Source organism: Eleutherodactylus coqui, chromosome 9 (assembly GCF_035609145.1).
Source record: "Eleutherodactylus coqui strain aEleCoq1 chromosome 9, aEleCoq1.hap1, whole genome shotgun sequence".
NCBI lineage: Eukaryota > Metazoa > Chordata > Amphibia > Anura > Eleutherodactylidae > Eleutherodactylus > Eleutherodactylus coqui.
The window spans coordinates 110,344,152-110,366,744 of record NC_089845.1 but is presented as its reverse complement, the minus strand read 5'-3'; the positions used below and the strand labels follow the sequence as shown (position 1 = coordinate 110,366,744).

General features: G+C 41.8%; 1 protein-coding gene across 2 annotated transcripts in view; it reads right to left on the bottom strand.

Annotated features, from left to right (window-relative positions):
• Nucleotides 1–4,858: 4,858 nt before the first annotated feature.
• PLAG1 (PLAG1 zinc finger) overlaps nucleotides 4,859–22,593 on the bottom strand; it is a 35,490-nt gene continuing 17,755 nt past the window's right edge. Inside the window, exons 2-4 of one of the 2 annotated variants that reach the window (XM_066579004.1) lie at nucleotides 11,927–12,018; nucleotides 7,339–7,696; nucleotides 4,859–6,138 (exon numbers count right to left, since the gene is read on the bottom strand). In XM_066579004.1, coding sequence (XP_066435101.1) covers nucleotides 4,881–6,138; nucleotides 7,339–7,580 — 1,500 coding nt within the window. In that variant the 5' untranslated portion in view covers nucleotides 7,581–7,696; nucleotides 11,927–12,018 and the 3' untranslated portion in view covers nucleotides 4,859–4,880. The remainder of the gene's footprint in view (nucleotides 6,139–7,338; nucleotides 7,697–11,926; nucleotides 12,019–22,593) is intronic. The other variant, XM_066579005.1, reaches the window with a different exon arrangement.

Sequence of the window (22,593 nt, the reverse complement as noted above, 5' to 3'; positions counted from 1 at the left end):
TCAGTATGAAGCATCCCTCAGTGTTAAAAACGGCAATCTGCATAGCCCTACAGGCTATAATAGGGCCGTGTGCTGCCCATGAAATAACATGGACAGCACACAACCCCAAATACACTACTGTGCTGGAGGCCTTATTATTTCCTATAGCATTGGGTGGTGATGGTGTTCCAAAAGAACGAAAAAAAATAAAAACCCATAAAAACAAATGAACACAATATTTTTGTGCCTCTAATGCACTTTATGTAACGTTAGTCACAAAGACAATGTAAAGGGGAAATCTTGTTTGTGATGATCAGAAGAACGTGCCAATTTCATACAAAAGAAGATTTTGCAATATGGTAGAAAAGCCTCACTACGTGAATAGCCTTTCCTGCTTAAGGGCCCTTTTACACAGGATGACTGTCAGGCGTTTTAAGTGTCCGACAACTGTCCCAACGATTATCGCTCCTCTGTGCTCACACGGGAGTGATAGTACTTCACGGAATGGAGGTGGAGTGCACCGGAGAGCACTTCTGGCCGCCTGCCTCCATTCAGAGTAAACAGTCATTCATAAATGCACTGCTTGTTTACACTGACCAATCGGCATCTAAATTTTACATCTGTATAAACTGAACGATGAACGATAAGCCAATGAATTATTGCTCGTCGTTCAGCCGCCGGCAGGATTTACACTCAATGAGTATGGCTCAGTTTCGCACAATCCAGTGAGAATCTGACTTATAATCATTTTGTGTAAAAAGGGTCCTTAGAAGGTAGGGAAGGAGCAAATCCATACTAGGTTTCTGACATGAGCAGATCACTCACTAATCTCCAGACATATGACTGTAGGACCATTACATTACACAGTCCAGATGCATACAGCACTTAACAGTTATTTGATTTGGCTTTTGTGATCAAACATCCCAGTTAAAAACGTGCCTATAATGAAACAGTCTATGTGGCAATATAGTTAAAGGACTAGATGACACCTGCAAGTGTATATTGTGAAAGGTTGGCAAGCATTTTACTGTGCAAAATTTGTAGGATTTTGAATTTTTTTATTTTTTTTTAATGTGAGCCAAAGCCTTTTTGCAACGGTTTCTCAACCACTACTGATCACAGTAAAGATAACATGGTTAATATAAAATTGCATTAGTTAAAAAAAGGCCTTGTTTGCGATGTAGTACAGCAGCAACTAGGTGAAAACAGGCATTTGAAGAGTGCTATAGGTCCTAAACATTACTACATTCAAAAATCTCTCCAGCTGAAAAAAAAGAAGGCAAAGTGTCTTGAAATGTGTAAACCTGATCAGTAACCACTGAAAATAGTGATAACACTTGTGTGACTGGATTCCATTCGGAAATTCTGCAATACTCCACAAGTATTTCTGGCAGCAAAAATAAAAAAATAATAATAAAAGAAAATCAGATAGAGACATTGGTTTGTGCAATATAGCAAACTGTTAAGCAAACACTGTAAATAAAGTTGTACCTGTTCAAAACTAGGGTTTATCATCATTTTGTACACAAAGCATTATTACTAAAGTCCTACATACTTCTCATCTATTGGAAATTGAACACATTAAGAAAGAGCCTATGATAAACAAGCATTACCATCATTTTCTCATAAAAGGTTTCATTGTTTTTAGCTTTTTTTTTTAAATTTACCAAAAAGTGCTATATCTCAATATATGTGTAACAGAGGTCAACCAAGCTTAATTTTTACAAAATATTGGCCAATGACACACATCAAGCTAACTAGTAAAATGATCCTGAAATTAGGTCTTCTTAACATTCAAATCCTCAATGCAAAACAGCTCTGGCTCATGTATCAGTCAGCATATGTTGACACCAAAAAAAATAAAGATAAAAAATAAAAAGTAAGTACTGGCTAAATTAAAAAAAAAAAAAAAAATCACTGTAATCCACAAATTAGAGGTTGGACATGCAACAAACATATAGAATGTACTAGGCATAGAAGAAAATGTGGTGAAAGTTAAACAGCATATTTCTGCCTCTCGGTAGTGGAGTCATCCAGTGCTCCTATAGGTATTAGAATGCAAATCCACTACTGAGGAGGGGCATAAGTGGCCAATAGGTACTGGGTAATAAACTAAAGATATGATGCATGAAGTGGGGCTAATTATTAAGGCATTAAGAAATTAATTGCTTATATATTTTACATTTCGGGTAAGACAACTGTTACATTATAGCCCATCTGAAGCCATGATGACCTATTAAGGTTCAACATATTGTCTTTTTTTCTGAATGGAATACAATTCTTTGAAAGAAAAAAAAAAAATATTCTTTGAATAAAATGCAACAATTTGGCTATTTATTCCTTTAAGGGCATTGGCGCAAGTTTTCATATATATAATATATATATACATATACAAATACATAAAAAGTTTTATATCCAAATAGTAACTGAAACATAGTATACTATTATAACAAATATATGGCACTTTTTTTTCTTTACCCCTCCCCCCAAAAAAAATCCAATAAAAAGGCCATGGTATAAGACACGTGGCAACATGAATTTAGCCTTCATAAAAGTGGCATGAAATAATTGGCAAGTCATTTGTTTTCATGAGAACTACCTATTATTTGGATAGACATAACGGGAATAAAAAAAAGTCTGAAAGTCAGAAATATTTGTTGTGATATAAACCATCTTGTACATAAAAAACACAGAAACAGGATAAAACCTAAAAACAATTCAAAAAGTAACGAGCACAAATCCCAATGTTGTTGTAGTATGTAGAAATGAAAATATGAGCAAGAGTTTGATAGGGCATGTACACACAAGGGGGTGTGGGAGTTTTGTTTTGTTATTGGTGGGCCTGAGGGTCTGATTGGTTCAGTATATTTCTTTGGACCAGATTTTTAAGTTTTTTGTTTTTTAACTTTAAGAAAAAAAAAAGGCAACATTGCAACACTACATGCTCAACGCAAGCCATTAAAATTTGTTTCATAGAAACTATAGGGTGAAGTTTAAAATCAGAGCAGTGTGTGCAATTCATAAGCACAGATTTCTTATTTTTTTTTTTTTATTTTTTTTTTTTAACTCTGAAACACAAAAGCAGGTTGCATTTTAAAAACTACTATTCCTACTAAATAATGCCTTTAAAAGAAAATACTGTTAGACGTACAATGAATATTTACAAGTTACAAGAAAAAAAAAATAGCTAAAAAATTTACTAAGAAAATAAAAAGGAAACTTAATTCCCATAATTGTTTATATTTATGCCCTGCAACATTTCATCTGGTATGCATTATTATAACTAATTTATTTTTTATATATATATTTATATATATTAACCATGTAACTCTTCGGCTATAGACTCTGTTTTTCTTCCTAATGCCTAACAGATAGCAGAGCATGTTGATGGGGCAAGATATAACGGTTACCAAGCAAGTGGTGTAAGCAATATGCTTTTACGCAACTCTACAGAGTCCCCAATTTGAAATCTTGGTAATGACAAAAAGATTCTAACCAAGTACATATATTTGCAAGTGCTGGCAGCGTATATCTGATGAACAGCAGTACAAAACCATTCAAACAGACAGTCGCATAGAATAACATATATATAGATATATAGGTCACTGGCTTATTGAAGGCACATATGTAGTAGTCAAATACTACTAGTTGAGGCAATTCCATACAATCTTCGGGCAAGTAAATGGTATTTGAAGAAAGAAAGAAAAAAAAAAAAGAAAAGAAAAAAAAAGCAACTGAAAATGTCACACAAGGGGGTGAAGGAAACTACAGCGAAACCTCTCCAGAAGATGACCACCCTCTTTGTGGAGACTACACGCTGTCCAGACCAGATTTCCTGCAGACACTTAAGGCCGATTTACATGCAACGATTTTCGCTCAAAATTCGCCCAAACGACTGCTTTTGAGCGATAGCTGTTGCATGTAATTGTGTGGCCGTCATGCACTTTTCATTCATTGCGGACTTCAGCTCAGTATGAAAGCCATGGTCCCTGATAAGAGGGACGGCATGCCGTGTTCTCCGCGGACAGCAATGATAGGATTGTATGCAGCCGGCAGCCCGCGGCAGAACAAAGCAGATGCATTCAGAGAACAGAACGCCTGCTGTTCTCTAAATGCATGCAAATGAAGCTAGTTAGCAACTAATAGGCTGATTAGCACCTATGCAAAATGATCGCTCAAAACCGTCAGCTTCTGACCAATTTTGAGCGATCATCTTTGCCTATAAATGGACCTTCGTTCTACCATCAATTATACATACTAGCATCTTCTTTGAGAAAACTACCCTCCTAGAAGACCACTAGTCAATGCAATTTTGGGTGGTTGTCTCAAAAGAGGTTTTACTGCACTTGTCAATGAATTCAATTTGGGTTCATGCAAAAGTGCAACCAACACTTTACAAACAATTGGATTGCATGATGTTGATGCTGCTTGCCAGTTGGATGCAGGCTGGTGCACACAGGTATGTTACATTTCATGACCTACATTTTACCAATTGATTAAGAAATAGATATGACTCATCACCATCGATAGTAAGATACAAAGTGTTCACATGAAACTCAAATAGGAGCATTTCAGCCACTGATTCTTCTCTTAAGTGGAATTTGAGGGCCATGAATAATTTCATGAAAGCTGAGCCAAGAAGATCTATTTCTACAGACAAAAAAAACCAAAAAAATAAAATAAAAACAGACATAGATGGCGGTATAAAATACAACCACATGTAGTAAGGCGTCTAATACCAAGGTAAACAATTAAAGACACTTGTAAGAGGGTGAAAAGCTAACAATGTACTGGCTTAACGAGATTGTTAATGAGAAGAAGACTATCTGGTGTTTCAAAAGCCTTTTCATTGGCACTAAGATTAAAAAACATCTATCTAAAGCAATCCATTGTATTTAATCCTACTGAAAAGCTTGATGAAATCGTGGCAACGTTGTGGTTGTATTTAGGTTGCTTGTAAAAGCAGCAGATAGTGAGTGTAAAGAACCAAAACATATATTATTGCTAGGGTCTTGAGGATCCTGTGGTTGTGGGGGGAGTTGTGCCATTGATGAACTGGCATCCTCTTGAGAGTAGCCCATTCCTAAACTCCCAATGGATACAGGTGCACTGTAAGGTGGACCATTGGCTGGTATGAAATTAAACAGCTGATTGAAGTCTAATGAAGATGCGTTGAGAGGTTCACTAATCGATACAGAACTTTTAGAGAGGGATACTCCATCAGCAACGTCATCTAATGACCCTACTTGAGGATCTAAGCCTAACTTCGATGAAGAGGAAGGAGACTCCTGGGAGGAGGGAGTCATGCCACTTTGCAATTCCATAAGGTAACTTTCAATCTCCACTTTCAATGGTTGTTCCTTGTCAGGCATTGAAACTGCATATGAGGTAGAGTTGAGTGGGTATTTCAGCGAAAGCTGGTGAGAAGGATGGACAGGATCCATATCTATAGGGCATGGCATGCCCAAAGACAATGGTGGAGCGACCATTTGGTGTGTTGTTGCAGAACTCTGCATGGACTGAATTTGCGTGTTATAGAGGTTCAACTGCAAACTGTTTGTAAATGGCTTTGATGTCAACTCACTGGAAGATAAGGACATCACGGGAAGCAGCTCATCTTTAATAGGAACACTGCAGGTGAAATGATCCAACAGATCCATAGGTTCCGTTTTCACTTTCAGCAGTTCTTGATTGTGACTTTTTTTCATATGACGGGTTAGATGATCCTTACGCCCAAACCTCTGTGCACAATACTGACAAAGGAAGTCTTTTCTCCCAGTGTGCACTACCATGTGTCTGCGGACGTCTTTGCGAGTGTAAAAGCGACGATCACAATGCTCACATTGGTGTTTTTTCTCCTTAACACCACTGGAAGATTTGCCTGCATGGGTCTTTAGGTGCTCTAGTAGCACCACTGTGCTTTCAAAAGTCTGCAGGCACACTTTACATGTAAGGTCTCCACTTGTAGCAGCATGTAAAGCCAAGTGACGTTTAAACCCCAGCTTGGTATTGTAGTTCTTTCCACATTCTTCACACTTAAATGCCTCTTTATTGGGATCATGCGTATGAAGATGATTCTTTAGGTGATCTTTCCGGTGAAACATTTTCTCACAATAATTACACTTGTGGGTTTTCTCAGGAGAATGTGTAGCCATATGCCTTTAAACACAGATAAAAATGTATGTAAAACAGCTATAAATCAAGAAGAGAAGAAAAAAATAAAACAAAAAAACAGATACATGATTTTTTTTTAAATAGCACATTGTTTTACTCTTTAGCACCATGTAGTTTTGCTTGATAATATTTAAATATCAATAAAAAATATAAATTCGAAAATTAATTCAATGTACAACAATAAAGGCTGCAAATGGGTATAAATGTAAAGAAAAAAAATTCTGGGCAAAACGAAAATTTCAGTTTTGCCAAGAGTATTGTGCGCACCCCCTCTTAACTCCATTATGGAAAAAAAGTTTTGAAGTTGTACCATGTTGATATGCCTGTAATTATCATGGACATAATGCTTTTCTCTTCAGAGCTTGTGTCAAGAGTAGAGATGAGCGAGCACGCTCGGTAGGGTCAGTTGAGTGAGCCTCGCTCGTCTCGAGTAACTGCCTTCCCCTCCGAGCGTGCTCAGGGGGCCGGCGGGGGGAGACACAAAGAGAGAGATCTTTCTCTCCTCCTGCTCCCCGCCACCCCACCGTGCTCGCTCAGCTCTAGTCAAGAGCAATATGTATAAGGAACTCATTTTGTATACGGAATGCAATTTTCAGCATCCAGAGGATGAAATGTTTTATACAGAGAGTGCAAGGAGAGATGCAACTTTTGAGCTCCTGTGGGTCATTTTCAAATCTATTACCTTGCCCTATGTGGTAGCAAATCAGCATACGTGGTACAGCGTACATTTGGCACCAGGAACCAAGTGAGGGTGGTTTCACATCTGCGTTGGGGATTCTGCTTTACAGCTCCATTCGGGAAGCATGAAAGAGGAATCAACACGGCCGAATGGTTCAGTTTCTGGACAGAACCAAATAGCGCTGGATGGACCCCATTGACTGTAATAGGGTCCTCCTGCTTTATGGCTTTTGGAGGGAAGTAAAAGCGCTCTATTCAGTGCTTTTACTTCTCCGAACTGAGGTTTCCGACGCAGATGTGAAACTGGCCTCAGTCCGCTACAATTAAATCCCCCTAAAGAGAAGTCTAGGAACTAATGCATTGACGCCAGGCACTTCATTCTAGCACATCAACAAAATGGGGCATCCAAATGTGAGAGGAGTTTTGGAGTACAGGGAGCACCCAACACTCTGGGTAAATCTGATTTTTTTTTTTAATGTAAGCGGAAAGATAAATAAGAATGTATACCTTAATAATTTGTATTTAGAAACAAAGGCCTTGGTGCAGTCTTGTTGTGTGCACTTGTAGGGCCTCTCTCCTGTGTGAGTGTATGAATGGACTTTTAATTTTTCAACACTGTTAAATGCCTTGTCACACAGTTGGCAAGGGAAGTTTTTTCTTGGTTTTGTTTCACCACGTTTACGTTTCCCTGAAGGGACTTTCTGGGTATCTCTTACTTCTGACAAATCACCGGGAATGACAGTGGCCATCGCAGCCTAAACCAGGCCTTCTTGTTGGACAACTGGCAACTGCCCAACTCCACTAAGTGACAGCGTTTTTGGTGGCTTCGCAAGTTCCATGTGGTCGAAAAAAAAACAAAAGGGGACTGAAAAAAGAAAAATGATATAAAATAACTATGATACAATGGAGTTGCAATCTAAATAAATTAAGCAATGCCACTGTAAGCATTAGCAAAAAGAAAAAGAAAGGAAAAGAAAAAAAGAAAAAAAATGCACACAAAGCAGAATATTTGGTTGCAATCAAAGCCTGTTAATGTATTGATGGTCACTAATATAGTCATGTCATATAATCTCATATGGTGTATTTCAAGGTATTAAATTTTGCATCAATGGGCTTTACGTATGGTAGAAGAGCTAACCAGCTACAGCTCTATATTAGAGGAGTTGTCAGGGACTTTGGGATTTCTTTTTTTTCAATTGACGATCTATCCTCAGTAAACGTCACCAATAGATAAATGGGAGGAAGTCTAGATACACAGATCCCTGCCGATCAGCCGATTCCCAGCACCAATGTCAATGTGGTCACCACTGCAAGCAGATAGCACTGTCAACATTGTAGTGGCCTGGTTTGTTACAACTGTCAATGGACACACTAACTCAGGCTACTACACTATGGGACAGCGTGATCCACTTCCTGCGTTGTCCGTACTGACAGTGGCACTAGAAATCAGCTGATCATTGGGGATCCTGAGAAGTAGACCCTCGCTGATCATCTATTAAGTAATTATCAGGAAAAAAAAAAAAAATCACCAAAGTTCCAAACAACGCCTTTAATTATCTGTCCAGTGAACACTACTTCATTTAACAGTTATTTCACCCAACTCCACCATAGTGGGCAGTGCACCTATTGTATATGTGCATGCTTTTTTCAAATGGGGAGTAGGAAAGAGCAATTGGTAGAACCCATTGGCAACATGTTGACTCGCGTGGAAACAATGAATGTTGCCACTTTGTATCCTTTATTTACACAAAGACATGAGATTTATATATATACACATGCAAGATGATGCAAAGGTCAGGGCCACCTGAAATATCTTCAGAATGAAAAGAGATACAAAGATTCCTGTATCTTTTTGTTCAGTAGATATTCCGGGTGGCCCTGACCTTTGAATCATCCTGTGTTTGTGATATATAATTTATATTGATGATTCAAATAGTCATGGTCAGGATTCCATGTGAGAAATTTCTATGCTAGTTTAAGTAAAGACTACCCTAGAGTGAGGTGCGCCTCTTAATAAACTTGCCAGTCCAAACATCAGACTGAGATCCACACCATCTTCGAACTGGTGTAGATTTCAGCTATATTTAATATCAGTTTCTGGCATGAATTATGGTAAATCCAATGGCCCATGAGGCCACACCGCCTTTAGTTTACCCCATTTACTTTTAGAAAAGTGGTGCATAAGACTTGCACAATAATTTGTAACCATTTTCTGCCAGAAAACTGTTGAAAACCACTTGTTAAATGTCCCGTAAGCTTGGGACACAAACAATTTCTAGAGCAAAGGGGTGACGGCACAAAAAGACCTTTTATACTAAAAATCATCAGCAGAACATCTCACCATGTAAAGTGGGGGATGTGCTGCCGAAAGTGATGAACCTGTATTGGGGACAATCGATAGTATGAATGATCGGTCGCCCCTATATACTGTCTGAATCTGCCTGTGGGAAGGCCAGACAAATTAACTCTGATCTGGTTGATCAGTGCTGGTCATCAAGATATATTGCTGTTAGTTAAAAGGACCCCAAGACTTCTTAAAACCAAATTAGCACCACTGAGAGATTTCAGTTACTGTATGTCTTTCACAACATTCTAAGCACAGAGCCATTAAAACATTGAAAGAGGTTTGTGACCCAACAGTCTAGATATTCATTGAGAAATATGGCAGAGCGCTCACGTGAGTCAATGCTATATAGTTTAGGAAAATCTGCAGAAGTATAAAAGTTTATAGACTATGCTATGAGGTACTACTACCGTGTTTCCCCAAAAGTAAGACTTTGCCCTAAATTAAATTTTGCCCCAAAAGAGCCATTAGGTCTTCTTTTGGGGAAGGTCTTGTTTTACTTACCTAGCTTGCTCGGTCTACGTTCTGTCCACTGAGCTTCACCTCGCTTCTTGCAGTTCTCAGTCACTGACAGAAGATCACTTCTTGATTACGGGATTTATAAATCCCGCCTCCAGGAAACGATGGCTGTGATTGTCTAAGCAGTGCTCGAAAACCAGTCAATGCAGCGCTTGCTTAACCAACGCGACGGCTATGATTGGTTCTTCAACCACTGCATTGATGGGTTCTTCGGCCGCGGCTCAGCCATTCAATGCCGCGGCTCAGCCATTCAATGCCGCGGCTCAGCCATTCAATGCCGCGGCTCAGCCATTCAATGCCGCGGCTCAGCCATTCAATGCCGCGGCTCAGCCATTCAATGCCGCGGCTCAGCCATTCAATGCCGCGGCTCAGCCATTCAATGCCGCGGCTCAGCCATTCAATGCCGCGGCTCAGCCATTCAATGCCGCGGCTCAGCCATTCAATGCCGCGGCTCAGCCATTCAATGCCGCGGCTCAGCCATTCAATGCCGCGGCTCAGCCATTCAATGCCGCGGCTCAGCCATTCAATGCCGCGGCTCAGCCATTCAATGCCGCGGCTCAGCCAATTCATAAATGCTGCGGCTGCGATTGGTTTTCGAGTGCTGCTCAGTCAATCAATGCAGCAGTCGAAGAACCAAATCGGGGTCATCGCTTCCTGGAGGCGGGATTTATGAATCCCGTAACCAGAAAGTGTTCTTCTGTCAGCGTCCGAGGACTGCAAGAAGCATGGCAAATCTCCAGAGCGCTTCCTTCCCGCTGCTGACCAAGCCTTCCAGGTAATGTATTCTTTTTTATGTAATGCAGCTATGGCTTATATTTCCAGCTTCCTCGAAAACTTGAAACAAACGGGGCAGGGCTTATTTTCAGGGAAACACAGTATGTCACGTTCCAAAAAAATACATTTTGGGTGAATTTCCTCTAACATATTTTAAAACTGAAAGTCAAATTGAAGGTCAAAGTAGAAACATCATAGCAATAGACATAAACAGATACAGGGCGCATTAGCGCACAGTGCTGGCGTGATACTTGACCAAGAATGGAATAACAAAACTGCACACTGTCTTACAACAAATTATGGTAGTTTTGGAACAGTTTTTGTCTACAGTGCTTTTCCAGATCAAACACATGGTCTAGTCTGAAACACCAGTTTTAACAAATTCCCCAATGGGCATTCTTGGCCATGCAGCATCCTTGCATGATGTAAAAGGCACCTTATATGTATTTGGATGTACTTACAACTAGTGTAAGTTTAAAGGGGCTGTGCAGTTACTTTTTGAACATTGTTAGGTGCAGATGTAATGCTAATATAACAAAGTCAAGCAGTACTTACCAGTCCAATACCCTGGCTATCCAGCGCTGCAGCCCTGCTGTTTACCCAGTCTCTGTTAACGGCAAAAATCAGGTGACTGCTGCCTCCCAATCAGAGGCTGCTGCATCACCATACTGGCATCATAGCATCCAGGATGTGAATGCCGATGACAGGTGAAGGGGAGTGACACTGTGGCCTCCGATTGGCAGGCAGCAGTCACCCGACGTCTATTGTCAGAGACCAGGTGAACAGGAGGGCTGCATTGCGGGATCACTAGGTCCAAGGACAGGCAAGTACTGCTTGATTTGTTATTTTAGCACATCTGCAACTGAAGTGATTTTCAAAAAAGTAACCAGACAACCCCTTTAATTACAGTTGAAACTTCTTGCATCGTTTTTCTTCTAAACCATATACTACAATTTAAAAACTTATGCACTAGACAACATTGGATGCGTAACAAAATAAAGCAGAAGCAAAGGTAAAATGTGAAAGATCTGAAGCAAATAAAGTTACTATCATCTAGAAGAAGCATCTCCACATGATAAAGGGAGTCTATTAACGTGGCTATACTCGTGGCAGGTTTTGTTCAGGTGCCATTTGAAGTTTTCCCAAGTCAAAAGCAAGATGGAAAAACAAAAAACAAACAGCTGTAGTACTTTTCCTTTACAGTTTCTTTCCTTTTACAAGCCACACTAGATTTTAACTTAAAAAAGTGCATTAAAAGAACGTGAATAAGATCTGCACATGCACGGGCACCCTTACATTTTTAACTTCATTGGCAACTTTTTGGATTTCATAACTTAAATTAGTATCAGCTTGTCTGTTACATTTGGTAGAGGAAAACAAAGTCCTCAGTAGTTATGAAATACTAAGGAGAACTAAAAGTCATGCTTAAAAGTTGCACAGATTCCGATGGAGTCACACCTGGATTCGTTTTTGCCTGTTTCTGGTCTTAACCTGTCCCGCTAGCACTTCTTGGAGGAGACCAGACGGTAGAAGTTTCCATTTTCTTAGATCTGTAAAGGACAATGATAGAACTTTAAATAGTTATGCAACATATATATTCGTTAAAACAAACAGCATCTTAGGATACTATACAATTGCATGAAAACGTGAGCGAATCCTTTGAAATCACCTGGATGTTTTCAGCGATTGCTAAAAGGTGTGGTCTGATAGTTATCCAAGTCACAACTACAAACACTATCTAATCAAACTACAGTGCCTTGCAAAAGTATTTATTTCTCGTGGTGTTTTTCCTGCATTTCAACCTGGAATCAAAATGGATTTGAATTTAGATTTCATGTAACAGACTTAAATAGATTAGATGGTTATATATTCACCCCTCTGCTATGAAACCCCTAAACGGTCCAACCAATTAACTTCAGAAGTCACTTAATTAAGAATCAAAGTCAAACAAAGTCAGCATAAATATACCTGTTCCAAAAAAAAAAAATCCATAAACCTGCCCCATCTCTAATCACGCAACATGAGGACCAAGGAGGTCTCCAAGCAAGTCAATGGATGGAGTTATAAAAATGTAAGAAAACGCCACAAACTTTGATCATCCCACAGACCACCATGATTATAAAACACAAATCGAAAGAATATGGCACAATGAAAATACAGACAAGAGTAGGCCACTCACTGATCGGGCAAGGACGACATTATTAAGGAGACTCAGACACAAATATTAAGTCTAAAAGAGCTCCAAAAGATCCACAGTGGAGATGAAAATATTTGTCCATAAGTCCACTTGACAAGTCATACACGCTGCAGAACAGGGCTTTATGGAAGAGTGGTCAGAAAAAAAGCCATTCATTAAGTAGTAACTACACATTTTTCCAAAACTTTCGAAATGTCGGAGCAACAGGTCAAAAGTCTTGATCACTGGGCTCCCGCTGCCGAGATCCCCGTTGATCGCTAGAATGAGGAGGCTGCAGCGCTCACCCAAGCACTGTTCCCCTTTGGCTATCTTTGCTTACCATCTTCAGCTGCCAAGAGGAACAGACAGGCAACAAAAATAGCCGAAGGGGCACAGCCTACTAGTTATAGTGATCAGTGGGGGTCTCACAAGTGGGACTCCTACTGATCAGAACTTTTGACAGGTCGCTCTGAAAAGTCAAAACTTTGAAAATAGTGCATCTAATCTAAATAAAAGTATAAGGAAACATGTTTGGAGTTCACCAAACACACAGAAGAAGTTTCTCTGGTCAGAGGAGACTAAAATTGAACATTTGAGGCCTCCAGAACACATCAGAGCCGGATTGCACATGCGGGAATCCGGCTGTGTCCCCAGCCAGCAACCCTACGTACCTGCGGATGTGCCGTGGATCCGCGGGAAAGCAGGAGATTTATAAAACAAAAAAACTGTACTGTGCATTTCCGATGGCGAGCCGCGAGGACCATGCAAAGTACAGCAAACCCAGAAGTGGGGGGTTCCGCCCAGATACCATTGCCGAGAAAGGCAGGTAAGCAGGGCGCGGCTGTGGGCACGGGCGGATTCTGTGCGGGATTTCCTGTGTGCCGTGGACATGAGGCCTTATACATTGAACAACTTTTCCTCTGTCTTCCATCTCCCTGCTCTTGTCACCACACTCATTTGGACATGGAGATAGAAGGGAGTGGCAGTCATGCATGCACGGCGCTGCTCCATGTATGTCAGTGGGGCTAATGGAAATAGATTACAAGCGCTCTACTATCTTCAGTTCCAGTAAAAATAAGTGGAGGGGCGTCGCGCATGCGTGACCACCACTCCGTTAAATCTCCTCACTGCGCAATGAATTCACAGTGAGGAAGATGGCAACATTGAACCCTTGTTTTCTGGATTAAAAAAAAAAAAAAAAAAAAAGAAGCAGCCCTGCGATTCTCGCTGTCTTTGTTGAGAGCGGAAGTCAGGTGAACTCCTGGTAGCATGACACCCAGGATGAGAGTGTGCATGCTAGGCGAAAGGGTGGCAACGCTGCAGACTCTGATAGGCAGCGGTCTCCTGACTTCCGAGCTCAACGGAGACTAAGAAAATCTTAGGGCTGCATTGCGGGATCACCGGGGCTGACGACAGGCAAGTATCATTTGTTTTACTATTTTCAGTCAGTGGGAAACAATGTTAAAAGTTACTTTTTAACCGGACAACCCCTTAAAGCCGCAATGTCCACAGGCGTGTTGAATTTCCCACACAAAATCCATCCTTGCCTGCAGCCAGTTGAGCCCTGCGTTCCTGTATTGTCCCTGGAGCGGCTTCCGCATGGACCTCTCCACGCCTGGGTTCGCTGTACTGTGCATTGTCCTCACGGCTTGCTGTGGGACATGCACAGTACAGTTTTCTTTCTTTTTTTAAATCTGCTTTCCCACGGCTCGGACGTCTTCCATTGACTTTAATGGAAGCCATCAGTACAGGATCCACACAAAAATGGAGCATGCTGCGATTTGTTTTCTGGACTGAAAAGGTCTGCAAAAAAACAAATCTGCATCCTTTCATTAATTTGCAGACACCCATGGGCGGCTTGATTGCTTCCCTATGGGCAGCTTGATTTGCAGATCTCCTGCAAATCAAACACACCCATGGACATTGGGCCTAAAGGCCCATTTAGACACAATGATTATCGTTCAAAAGCCATCTTTTGAGCGATAATCGTTGTGTCTAAACACGCGGCCATCGTGCACTATTCATTAATCGCCGATTTCTAGCAAGCTAGAAATCACCCATGACTTATCAGCGCCACCTGCTAATATCTCAGTGGGCGGCGCTGATAGCATTCTTCCAGCTGGTATCCCACTGGCAGGTCTCAGCGGAACACCAGGTAAAAGCTCAGAACAAAGCAGCTGTTTGCATATACAAAACAGCTGCATTGTTCTCCGAGCTGTCGTGGCGGTACTTCAGCTCCACCTGCATTAACTCTTAATTAGCTACTTAGAGTTATGCAAAGATAATCGCTCAAACTGTTTGAGCGATCTTTCAGTGTAAATGGGCATTAAGCCTCTCACAACGTAACGTTTGTATCCAAGTGTACAAACTACCGTATGTAAAATACAAATTGTTCCCATCACTAGCTTCAGAATAGTTGTGGTACATTGGCTTATTTATGAAGGGCTGTGGTGTATTAGGTCACTTTCACACAGGCGATATATTTTTTTTTAAAAAACGCACGATTTTCTCGTGATGCGACAGTGTTACAAATCGCTTGAATGTGAAGCCCATGCTTCCCAATGGGTTTTCGTGCGGTATAGAGCAACTTTTACAATACGAAGTCCTACTGTTTGAGCCTGAAACACCACCTAGCTGCATTAAAACAAACAAAAAACACAATACATTACTTAACAGGTGCAGTCCACTCCGCCACACTTCTCCTCGCAGGTAACCAGCACTTGTTTGTAGTCTTCAGCCAGTGCTTCGTGGTCAGGTGTTTCTAACACCCCACCTCCAGGAAGTGCTGGCTCTGATTGGTTCTCAAGCGTCACGTCTCAGCCAATCAGCTCCCCCCCCCCATAACCCAATACAGAGTGCGACAAAAAAAAAAAAGCGCAATATTGCCACGAGAAAATACAGCAATATCGCACAGAACACAGCTGCGAATATCGCTGTCGCCCGTGAGAAAGAGGCCTTAGTGGTATAAAAATGCTGCACATTATTGCAGAAGTGCCCAAAAATGTGACCTTTATAGACGTTGCCACCACTCTTTCCATTAATCAAAGAAAAATGTGTAAGGGCTCATGCCCACAGTTGTTTTTACCGCTTATCACATGCGCGTTGCACGCTGAGGTGATACGCAGTGAATGGAATCAATGGACTTTCTTTGATCCATGCACACCGGCGTGTAGACACTGCGTGTAGATACACACGAGAAGTAGATTACAGCTTGCTCCACTTGTCTGCTTACATACACAGTGTGAGCCCTATACACTTGCATGGGCTGCGTATGCTACGCTGTCCGTACGCAATACATTGCGTATGAGCAGGGGTTTCATATGCATTCTTGCTCTGAAACAGAGTGGGAAACTTAAAAGTCACACTGTACATGTCCATGTGATACGCGGGCATGCACAGTGCCCTACACAGCCATACGTGGTCACTGCCGGTAGCGCGTATGGCTGCAAAATGAGTAACACACTGCGGAAACACCCGCAGTGTTTTAAGTATATGGCCGTGTGCATGCGCCCTAAAGCCGATTGGGATGAATGGTGCTGCCCGTAGCCCAACAGATTTACTATAAATTGACTCCAGAAATTTGCGCCTCTTAATATACTTTTCTCCAACGGGCTTCAGATTAAGACTAGAGATGAGCGAATATACTTGTTTCGAGCAATTACTCGATTGAGCACCGCGATTTGAGTACTTCCGTACTCGGGTGAAAAGATTCGGGGGGCGCCGGGGGGCAGCAGCGGGGAACGGGGGGGGGGGGGGGGCTCTCTCTCTCCCCCTCTCCCCCCCCTCACTCCCTGCTGCAACCCCCCACTCACCCACGGCGCCGCCCGAATCTTTTCACCCAAGTACGGAAGTACTCGAAAATCGAGGGGCGTGTCCGAGTAGGTTTGCTCATCTCTAATTAAGACTAGTATACAAAACCATCTTAATAAATCCGCACATTACGATATTTACTGTAAAATCTAAAAACACCAAACTGCAGAACACGGAAAATAATCACATCATATGGATTATAATGAAAGCTTCGTAAAGAAATCGCACAGAATGGCCACTTTAGGGACACCGACCCTTTCAGGATTGGAGCTTCCCTGTATGGAAATTAGATGCATGATCCCAGAGTGCAGCATAAAATCAAGTGAGAGATCGTTTTGTGGATTAGTTTGTATGAATGATACATTAGCATGAGAAAAATCAAGCGATCAGAGTGGCTTCAAAGCAAGCACAGTCATCGGTACTAGATTCGCCAAGGTCAGGATTTCATACACGGTTTTCTCATTCAAATTGTGTCGACTGTATACAATGAATAAAGCGATACATAAAAGATATCCAGCAAAGGGTAATACTGTGAATGCAAACAACTTGTTGCCAAAAGGAGTCCAAGGAGGAGGTCAAGAGTCGTTCTGACGAATAGGCGCTGAACAATAAGACAGATTACAGCTGAATACAATGCTGGTGTTCTAACTGATAAAAGTCCAAATGCACAACTAAAGGCCCATTTACACGTAACGATTATTGCTCAAAATTCATTTTAACGACCGAAAATGAGTGATAATCATTACATGTAAATGCAGGCATCATGCAGTTTTCGCTTGAACGAGGATTTAAAAGTGAACTTAAAATCCATTGTTCAACTAGTATCTCTCAATAGACAGCACATGGTTATCTTCACGGAGGTCGGCAGATAACATTGTAATCTGTCATCAGCCAGGAAGAGAACAATGCAGCACAGCTGGGCGTGTGATTAATCAGATGCTGGGCTCTGCAAACAGCTCCTGGAGGACATTTTACATGTAAATGAAGATGATAAAGTGTTAATGGCCATTAACAGTTCATGCAAATAGATCACAAAATCTTTCAATCCTTTGAGACATCATTTTCAATAAGCTGCATAGTAAAACGAAGGGTATTACTCAAATTTAATGGTAGGAAGACCAACATGAGGGGGGGGGGGGGGAATAGACCAGATGACATAATAGGCATCTCCATGACCGTTAATATGGTCTGACAAGTACCATTAAGGACATCTATTTCCTTCTTCAAAACTGAAGGCAAGAGAAGGTTAAAGCATAAATTGGCAAACTTGCAAAATAGCCTATATACAGTTGTTACATATAAAGGAGTACAGTTACATTTCTAATTGTAGATGAAGGTTCACAGATGTCTAAAGAGCCCCCGAATGAGTGCACTCTAAAATATAGTGTCCTGTAGATTGTCAACTTCTAGGTTAAAAAAAAAAAAAAAAAAATCAAATCCTCAGTAGGCTTCTAGTTATGAACCAAAAAATTGTTTAAAACTATAAAAAAAAAAAGTTACATGAACCCAAATATATAAACACACATGGATCTTTAAAGCGACTGATTGGTTGCCTTGTTGGAAACCTTACAATGCTTTTCTAAAAAAGGCAAACTAATAAAAATTGACAATTTCACTGTATGGTGCAAATTATGCAGTTTAATATACAACCCCATGCAGTGATTTGCATTACAGAATCATGCCTGTTTTTAATGCAGTGATGCCCGAGGGTCCCGTAGATCTTGAACATCCTGTATTGATAGTGGGTCTTGTTTCTTGTACACATGAATGTCTTCTGATTCTCTGAATCTTTTGATATTATGTACTGTAAGTGAGATATTCAAAGTCTTCGTAAATGTACGTAGAAAAAAAAAGCTGTCTTATATACACTGCTGGCTGATATGGCACAATGTAATGCCAACAGTGGCTGTTGTGATCTGTCCATACCGCCTTTGCTAAGGCACACAGAATACAAACTGCCATATACTATACTAGTAGGGGCATCAAGAACATCACTCCTACAGGGAATATAAAGAAAGTGGGTGGATTCAATTACAGGAAATCTGTCGCCGCCTTCATGCAGCCCTCTCTGAGTTAGGCCTCCTTCCCACGAACGGATTTACGCCGCGTAATTCGCGTCGAAAATCCGCTGCTATTAGGTTCTATTGAACCTAATAGCACAATGCTCACGATGCGGAATTTCGCACCGTGAAATCTCCCGTCCTCACCCGCGGCATGCTCTATTTGCCACGGGTGTACGCGCTGATGGCTTCCATTGCAGTCAATGGAAGCCATCCGTTCACGCTATCTCCCGCTGTAACACAGCGGGAGATAGCGTGAAAACGCTTTCCCGCCTACCGCCGGCGCGTCATATGACGTGGCCGGCGCGTCACGTGACGCGGCGGCGGTGGGCGGGGAAGCATCTTCACGCTATCTTCCGCTGGTAAGTATGGGGTCTCTGGGGGGGCGCCGTGACGGGCTTCGTCGCGGAATATTCCGCGGCGGAGCCCATCACGCTCGTGTGAAGCCGGCCATAGTGTCAGTCACGCTGATTACAGGGATATGTCTGCACGTGCAGTAGTCACACACAGAGGACTAGTACATGATATCCAATGAGCTGCGGCTAGCCATGCCCAGCCTGCCCTCTAGCCATTGACAACTACCTCCCCATTATTGTGCCATAGGGAGACAGCTGTCAATGAGTGGCCAGAGTGTGGGGCCAGTCACAGATCACAAATATCAAGGACTACTTCCTGTAGTCCTCTGAGTGGCTGCTACTAACAAAGCTTAAGTTTCTCCCAAACTACTGCAAGTATACATACAGCTATACATACACATACTTCTGGAAAGATCCCTCACTATTTCATGTCATCTCTAACTTTTGTTTAACCCCTTAGTGACCAAGCCTGTTTGCGCCTTAATGACCAGGCCAAATTTTGCAAATCTGACACGTGTGAATTTAGCATAGAAAAACACCAGAAAGGTTTTGCATGCATATCCAAGCGATTCTGACAGTTTTTTCGCCACATGTTGTACTTCATTTAGGCGGGAAAAAAAACCGATAGAATTTGTGTTTATTTATTAAAAGGCCAAAATTGGGAAAATTTTGAAAAAAAAATCGTCATTTTTTCACATTTCCAACTGCAATATCTCAAATATGTGCAAACATAATATAGACATTTTTGCTAAGATATACATTTCCATCCGTTTACTTTATTTTGGGTGCACATTGGAAAAACTTTCGTTTTTTTTAACCATTTAGGAGATGTACAAATTTAACATTACTTTTCAGCATTTTGAGGAACACTGTTTTCCTACACTAAGCCAAGATTGGAAAGGCTCGTAGAAGTCAAAATGATAGATACCCCCACAAGTGACCCCATTTTAAAAACTACACCCCTTAACGTATTCACTGAGGGGGGTCATTAGTATTTTAACCCCACAGTTTTTTTTATAGGAGTCAATGCAATTTAGAAGAGAAAAACTAAAATTTCATATTTTTGCAAATATGTCATTTTAAAGACAGGAATTTTTTCTATAGTACACATGAAAATGAGGATTTGCACCCCAGAATGGATACCCGTTTGTCCCGTGCTCAGAAACATACCCATTGTGGCCCTAGTATTACATCTGCATGCACAATGGGGCCCAAAATGAAAGGAGCAACCGGTGGCTTTCGGAACAGAAATTTTGCTTGAAGGAGATTTAGGCCCTATTGCATACTTGTAGAGCCATTGAGTGACCAAAAGGATGGAGAACGCCCACAAGTGACCCCATTTTGAAAAGTAGACCCCTTAACGAATTTATCTAGGGGTACGTAACTTTTTTGACTTCACAGTTTTTGAATGAATCTAAGCCAAGCCGAAGGAGAAAAATAACGATTTTCATTTTTTTGGTAATTCTGTCATTTTAAAAGCAGGTTTTTTTGTACAGCACATATATGAATGAAGACTTGCACCCCAAAATGGATACCCCTGTTTGTCCTGTGCTCAGAAACAGACCCATTGTGGCCCTAGTATTACGTCTGTATGCACAATGGGGCCAAAAATGAAAGGAGCAACCGGTGGCTTTCGGAACAGAAATTTTGCTTGAAGGAGATTTAGTCCCCATTGCCCACTTGTAGAGCCATTGAGTGACCAAAACGATGGAGAACCCCCACAAGTGACCCCATTTTGAAAAGTAGACCCCCTAACAAATTTATCTAGGGGTATGATGACTTTTTTGACTTCACAGTTTTTGAATGAATCGAAGCCAAGCAGAAGGAAAAAATTATGATTTTCATTTTTTTGGCAATTTAAAAAGTTTTTTTTGTCCAGTGTACATAGGAATGAAGACGTTCACCCCAAAATGGATACCCCCATTTGTCCCGTGTTCTGCAACATACCCATTGTGGCCCTAATCTACTTAAAGGAAACATGTCTAGGCCTATAATGGAAGGAGCACCCGTTGGATTTCAGGGTACAACGGAATAAATTCTAGGCCCCATTGCCCACTTGTAGAGCCCTTGAGCGGCCAAAACGATAGAGAACCCCCACAAATGACCCCATTTTGAGAACTAGACCCCTTAACAAATTCATCTAGGGGTGTACTGAGTATTTTGACCCCACAGTATTTGAATGAATCTAAGCAAAGTAGAAGGAAAAAAATTACGATTATCATTTTTTGGCAATTTTGTCAATTTAAAAAAACTGGTTTTTTTTGTACAGTGTACATAGGAATGAAGACTTTCACCCCAAAATGGATACCCCTGTTTGTCCTGTGTTCAGAAACATACCCACTGTGGCCCTAATCTACTTACAGAACACATGGCTAGGCCCATAATGGAGAGAATGCCTGCTGGATTTCAGGGCAGAACTGAATAAATTCCAGGCCCCATTGCCCACTTATATGGAAAAAAAATTGACTTCCTAAAAATAATCCCCCCCCCCCCCCCCATTTTTTGGCATTCCCTAATTATTAGATAATGGTAATAATATAAACTGCGTTTTATGTCCGAAGACAGGGGTAATTACGGAGGCTGGTGGGAATGGGCACATGGGGCAAGAAAAACGGTTATCCCTCCTCCTCTCATGCTTTTTGGGGGGTAAAAAGTGGTGTTCCGTGAGGCTTTGTAATCTTGCTGCGGTGCGGCGGTCTCACACAGAAGGCGCTCAACAAGCTGCTCCTGGAACTACAGGAAGGCGAGCGTTCCCGGGGCTTCTTGTAAATTACGGATTACAGGTAGCGGTCTGAATAACGCCGGGCTCACACGGATGTATGCAGAATCCGCTTGTGGAGGCCCGCAGTGGATTCCAGCTGTGAGCCCGGCTGTGACCCTGCGTACAGCCATGTAATGTACTGCGCATAACTGTCTACTCACACAGGCGGTCATGCGCAGTACACCGTTGTTTGTTTTTATTTCCCGTGCCGTCGCTTAGAGATGACCCGGGTACCCGCAGCCCGTACGCAATGTGTTTGCATATGGGCTGCGGGTATATCCGCGGTAAAATATAGCATGCCGTGTTCTGTTTCTGCGAGTGGATTACGTAATTCTGACCCGTTAATTGGGGGGAATTGTGTAATCCAATGCATGCGATTGATCCGTGGATTACTGCTGATCAAGCGCATGCAGAACCCATAATTCCTCTGCGGTCATGCGTGACCGGCCTAATGTTATATCGCTACTTTATCACGTGACCGGGGACCGCTCAACGAGGCCACCGGTCACTGCTCCAAGCACTCAGCGACCGTTGGTCACTGGGAGCAAGAAGATTTAAAATTTCCTGGGCTCCCCGGCTCCTGCGAATGTGTCCGGCATTTTGCCGGCGGGCGTATGCGCAGCAGCCGGAAGGGTCCATGGAGGATGATCGCATCTGGATTCAAATGCGGAAGCCTCCGAGAAGATGTTTCATCTCCTCTCACTGATCGCATCGGTGAGGGGAGATGAAACTGCCACTTTTTTAAGAACTTTTACGTGATCGCCATTATGCATTGGATAACGGTGATCACATGACCAGTAACCGCATACCGCGGCTCCCCGTGACATCTCCAGGCTCCTGGCTACCTTTGGAGATTTTACATTTTTTGGGCAATATTTCACTTTTGCGCATGCGCCGAAGCTGGGGTAAGGTCCGCGGATCAACATCCCATCAGGGAACAAATTCGGGGACCTTAGGTACGT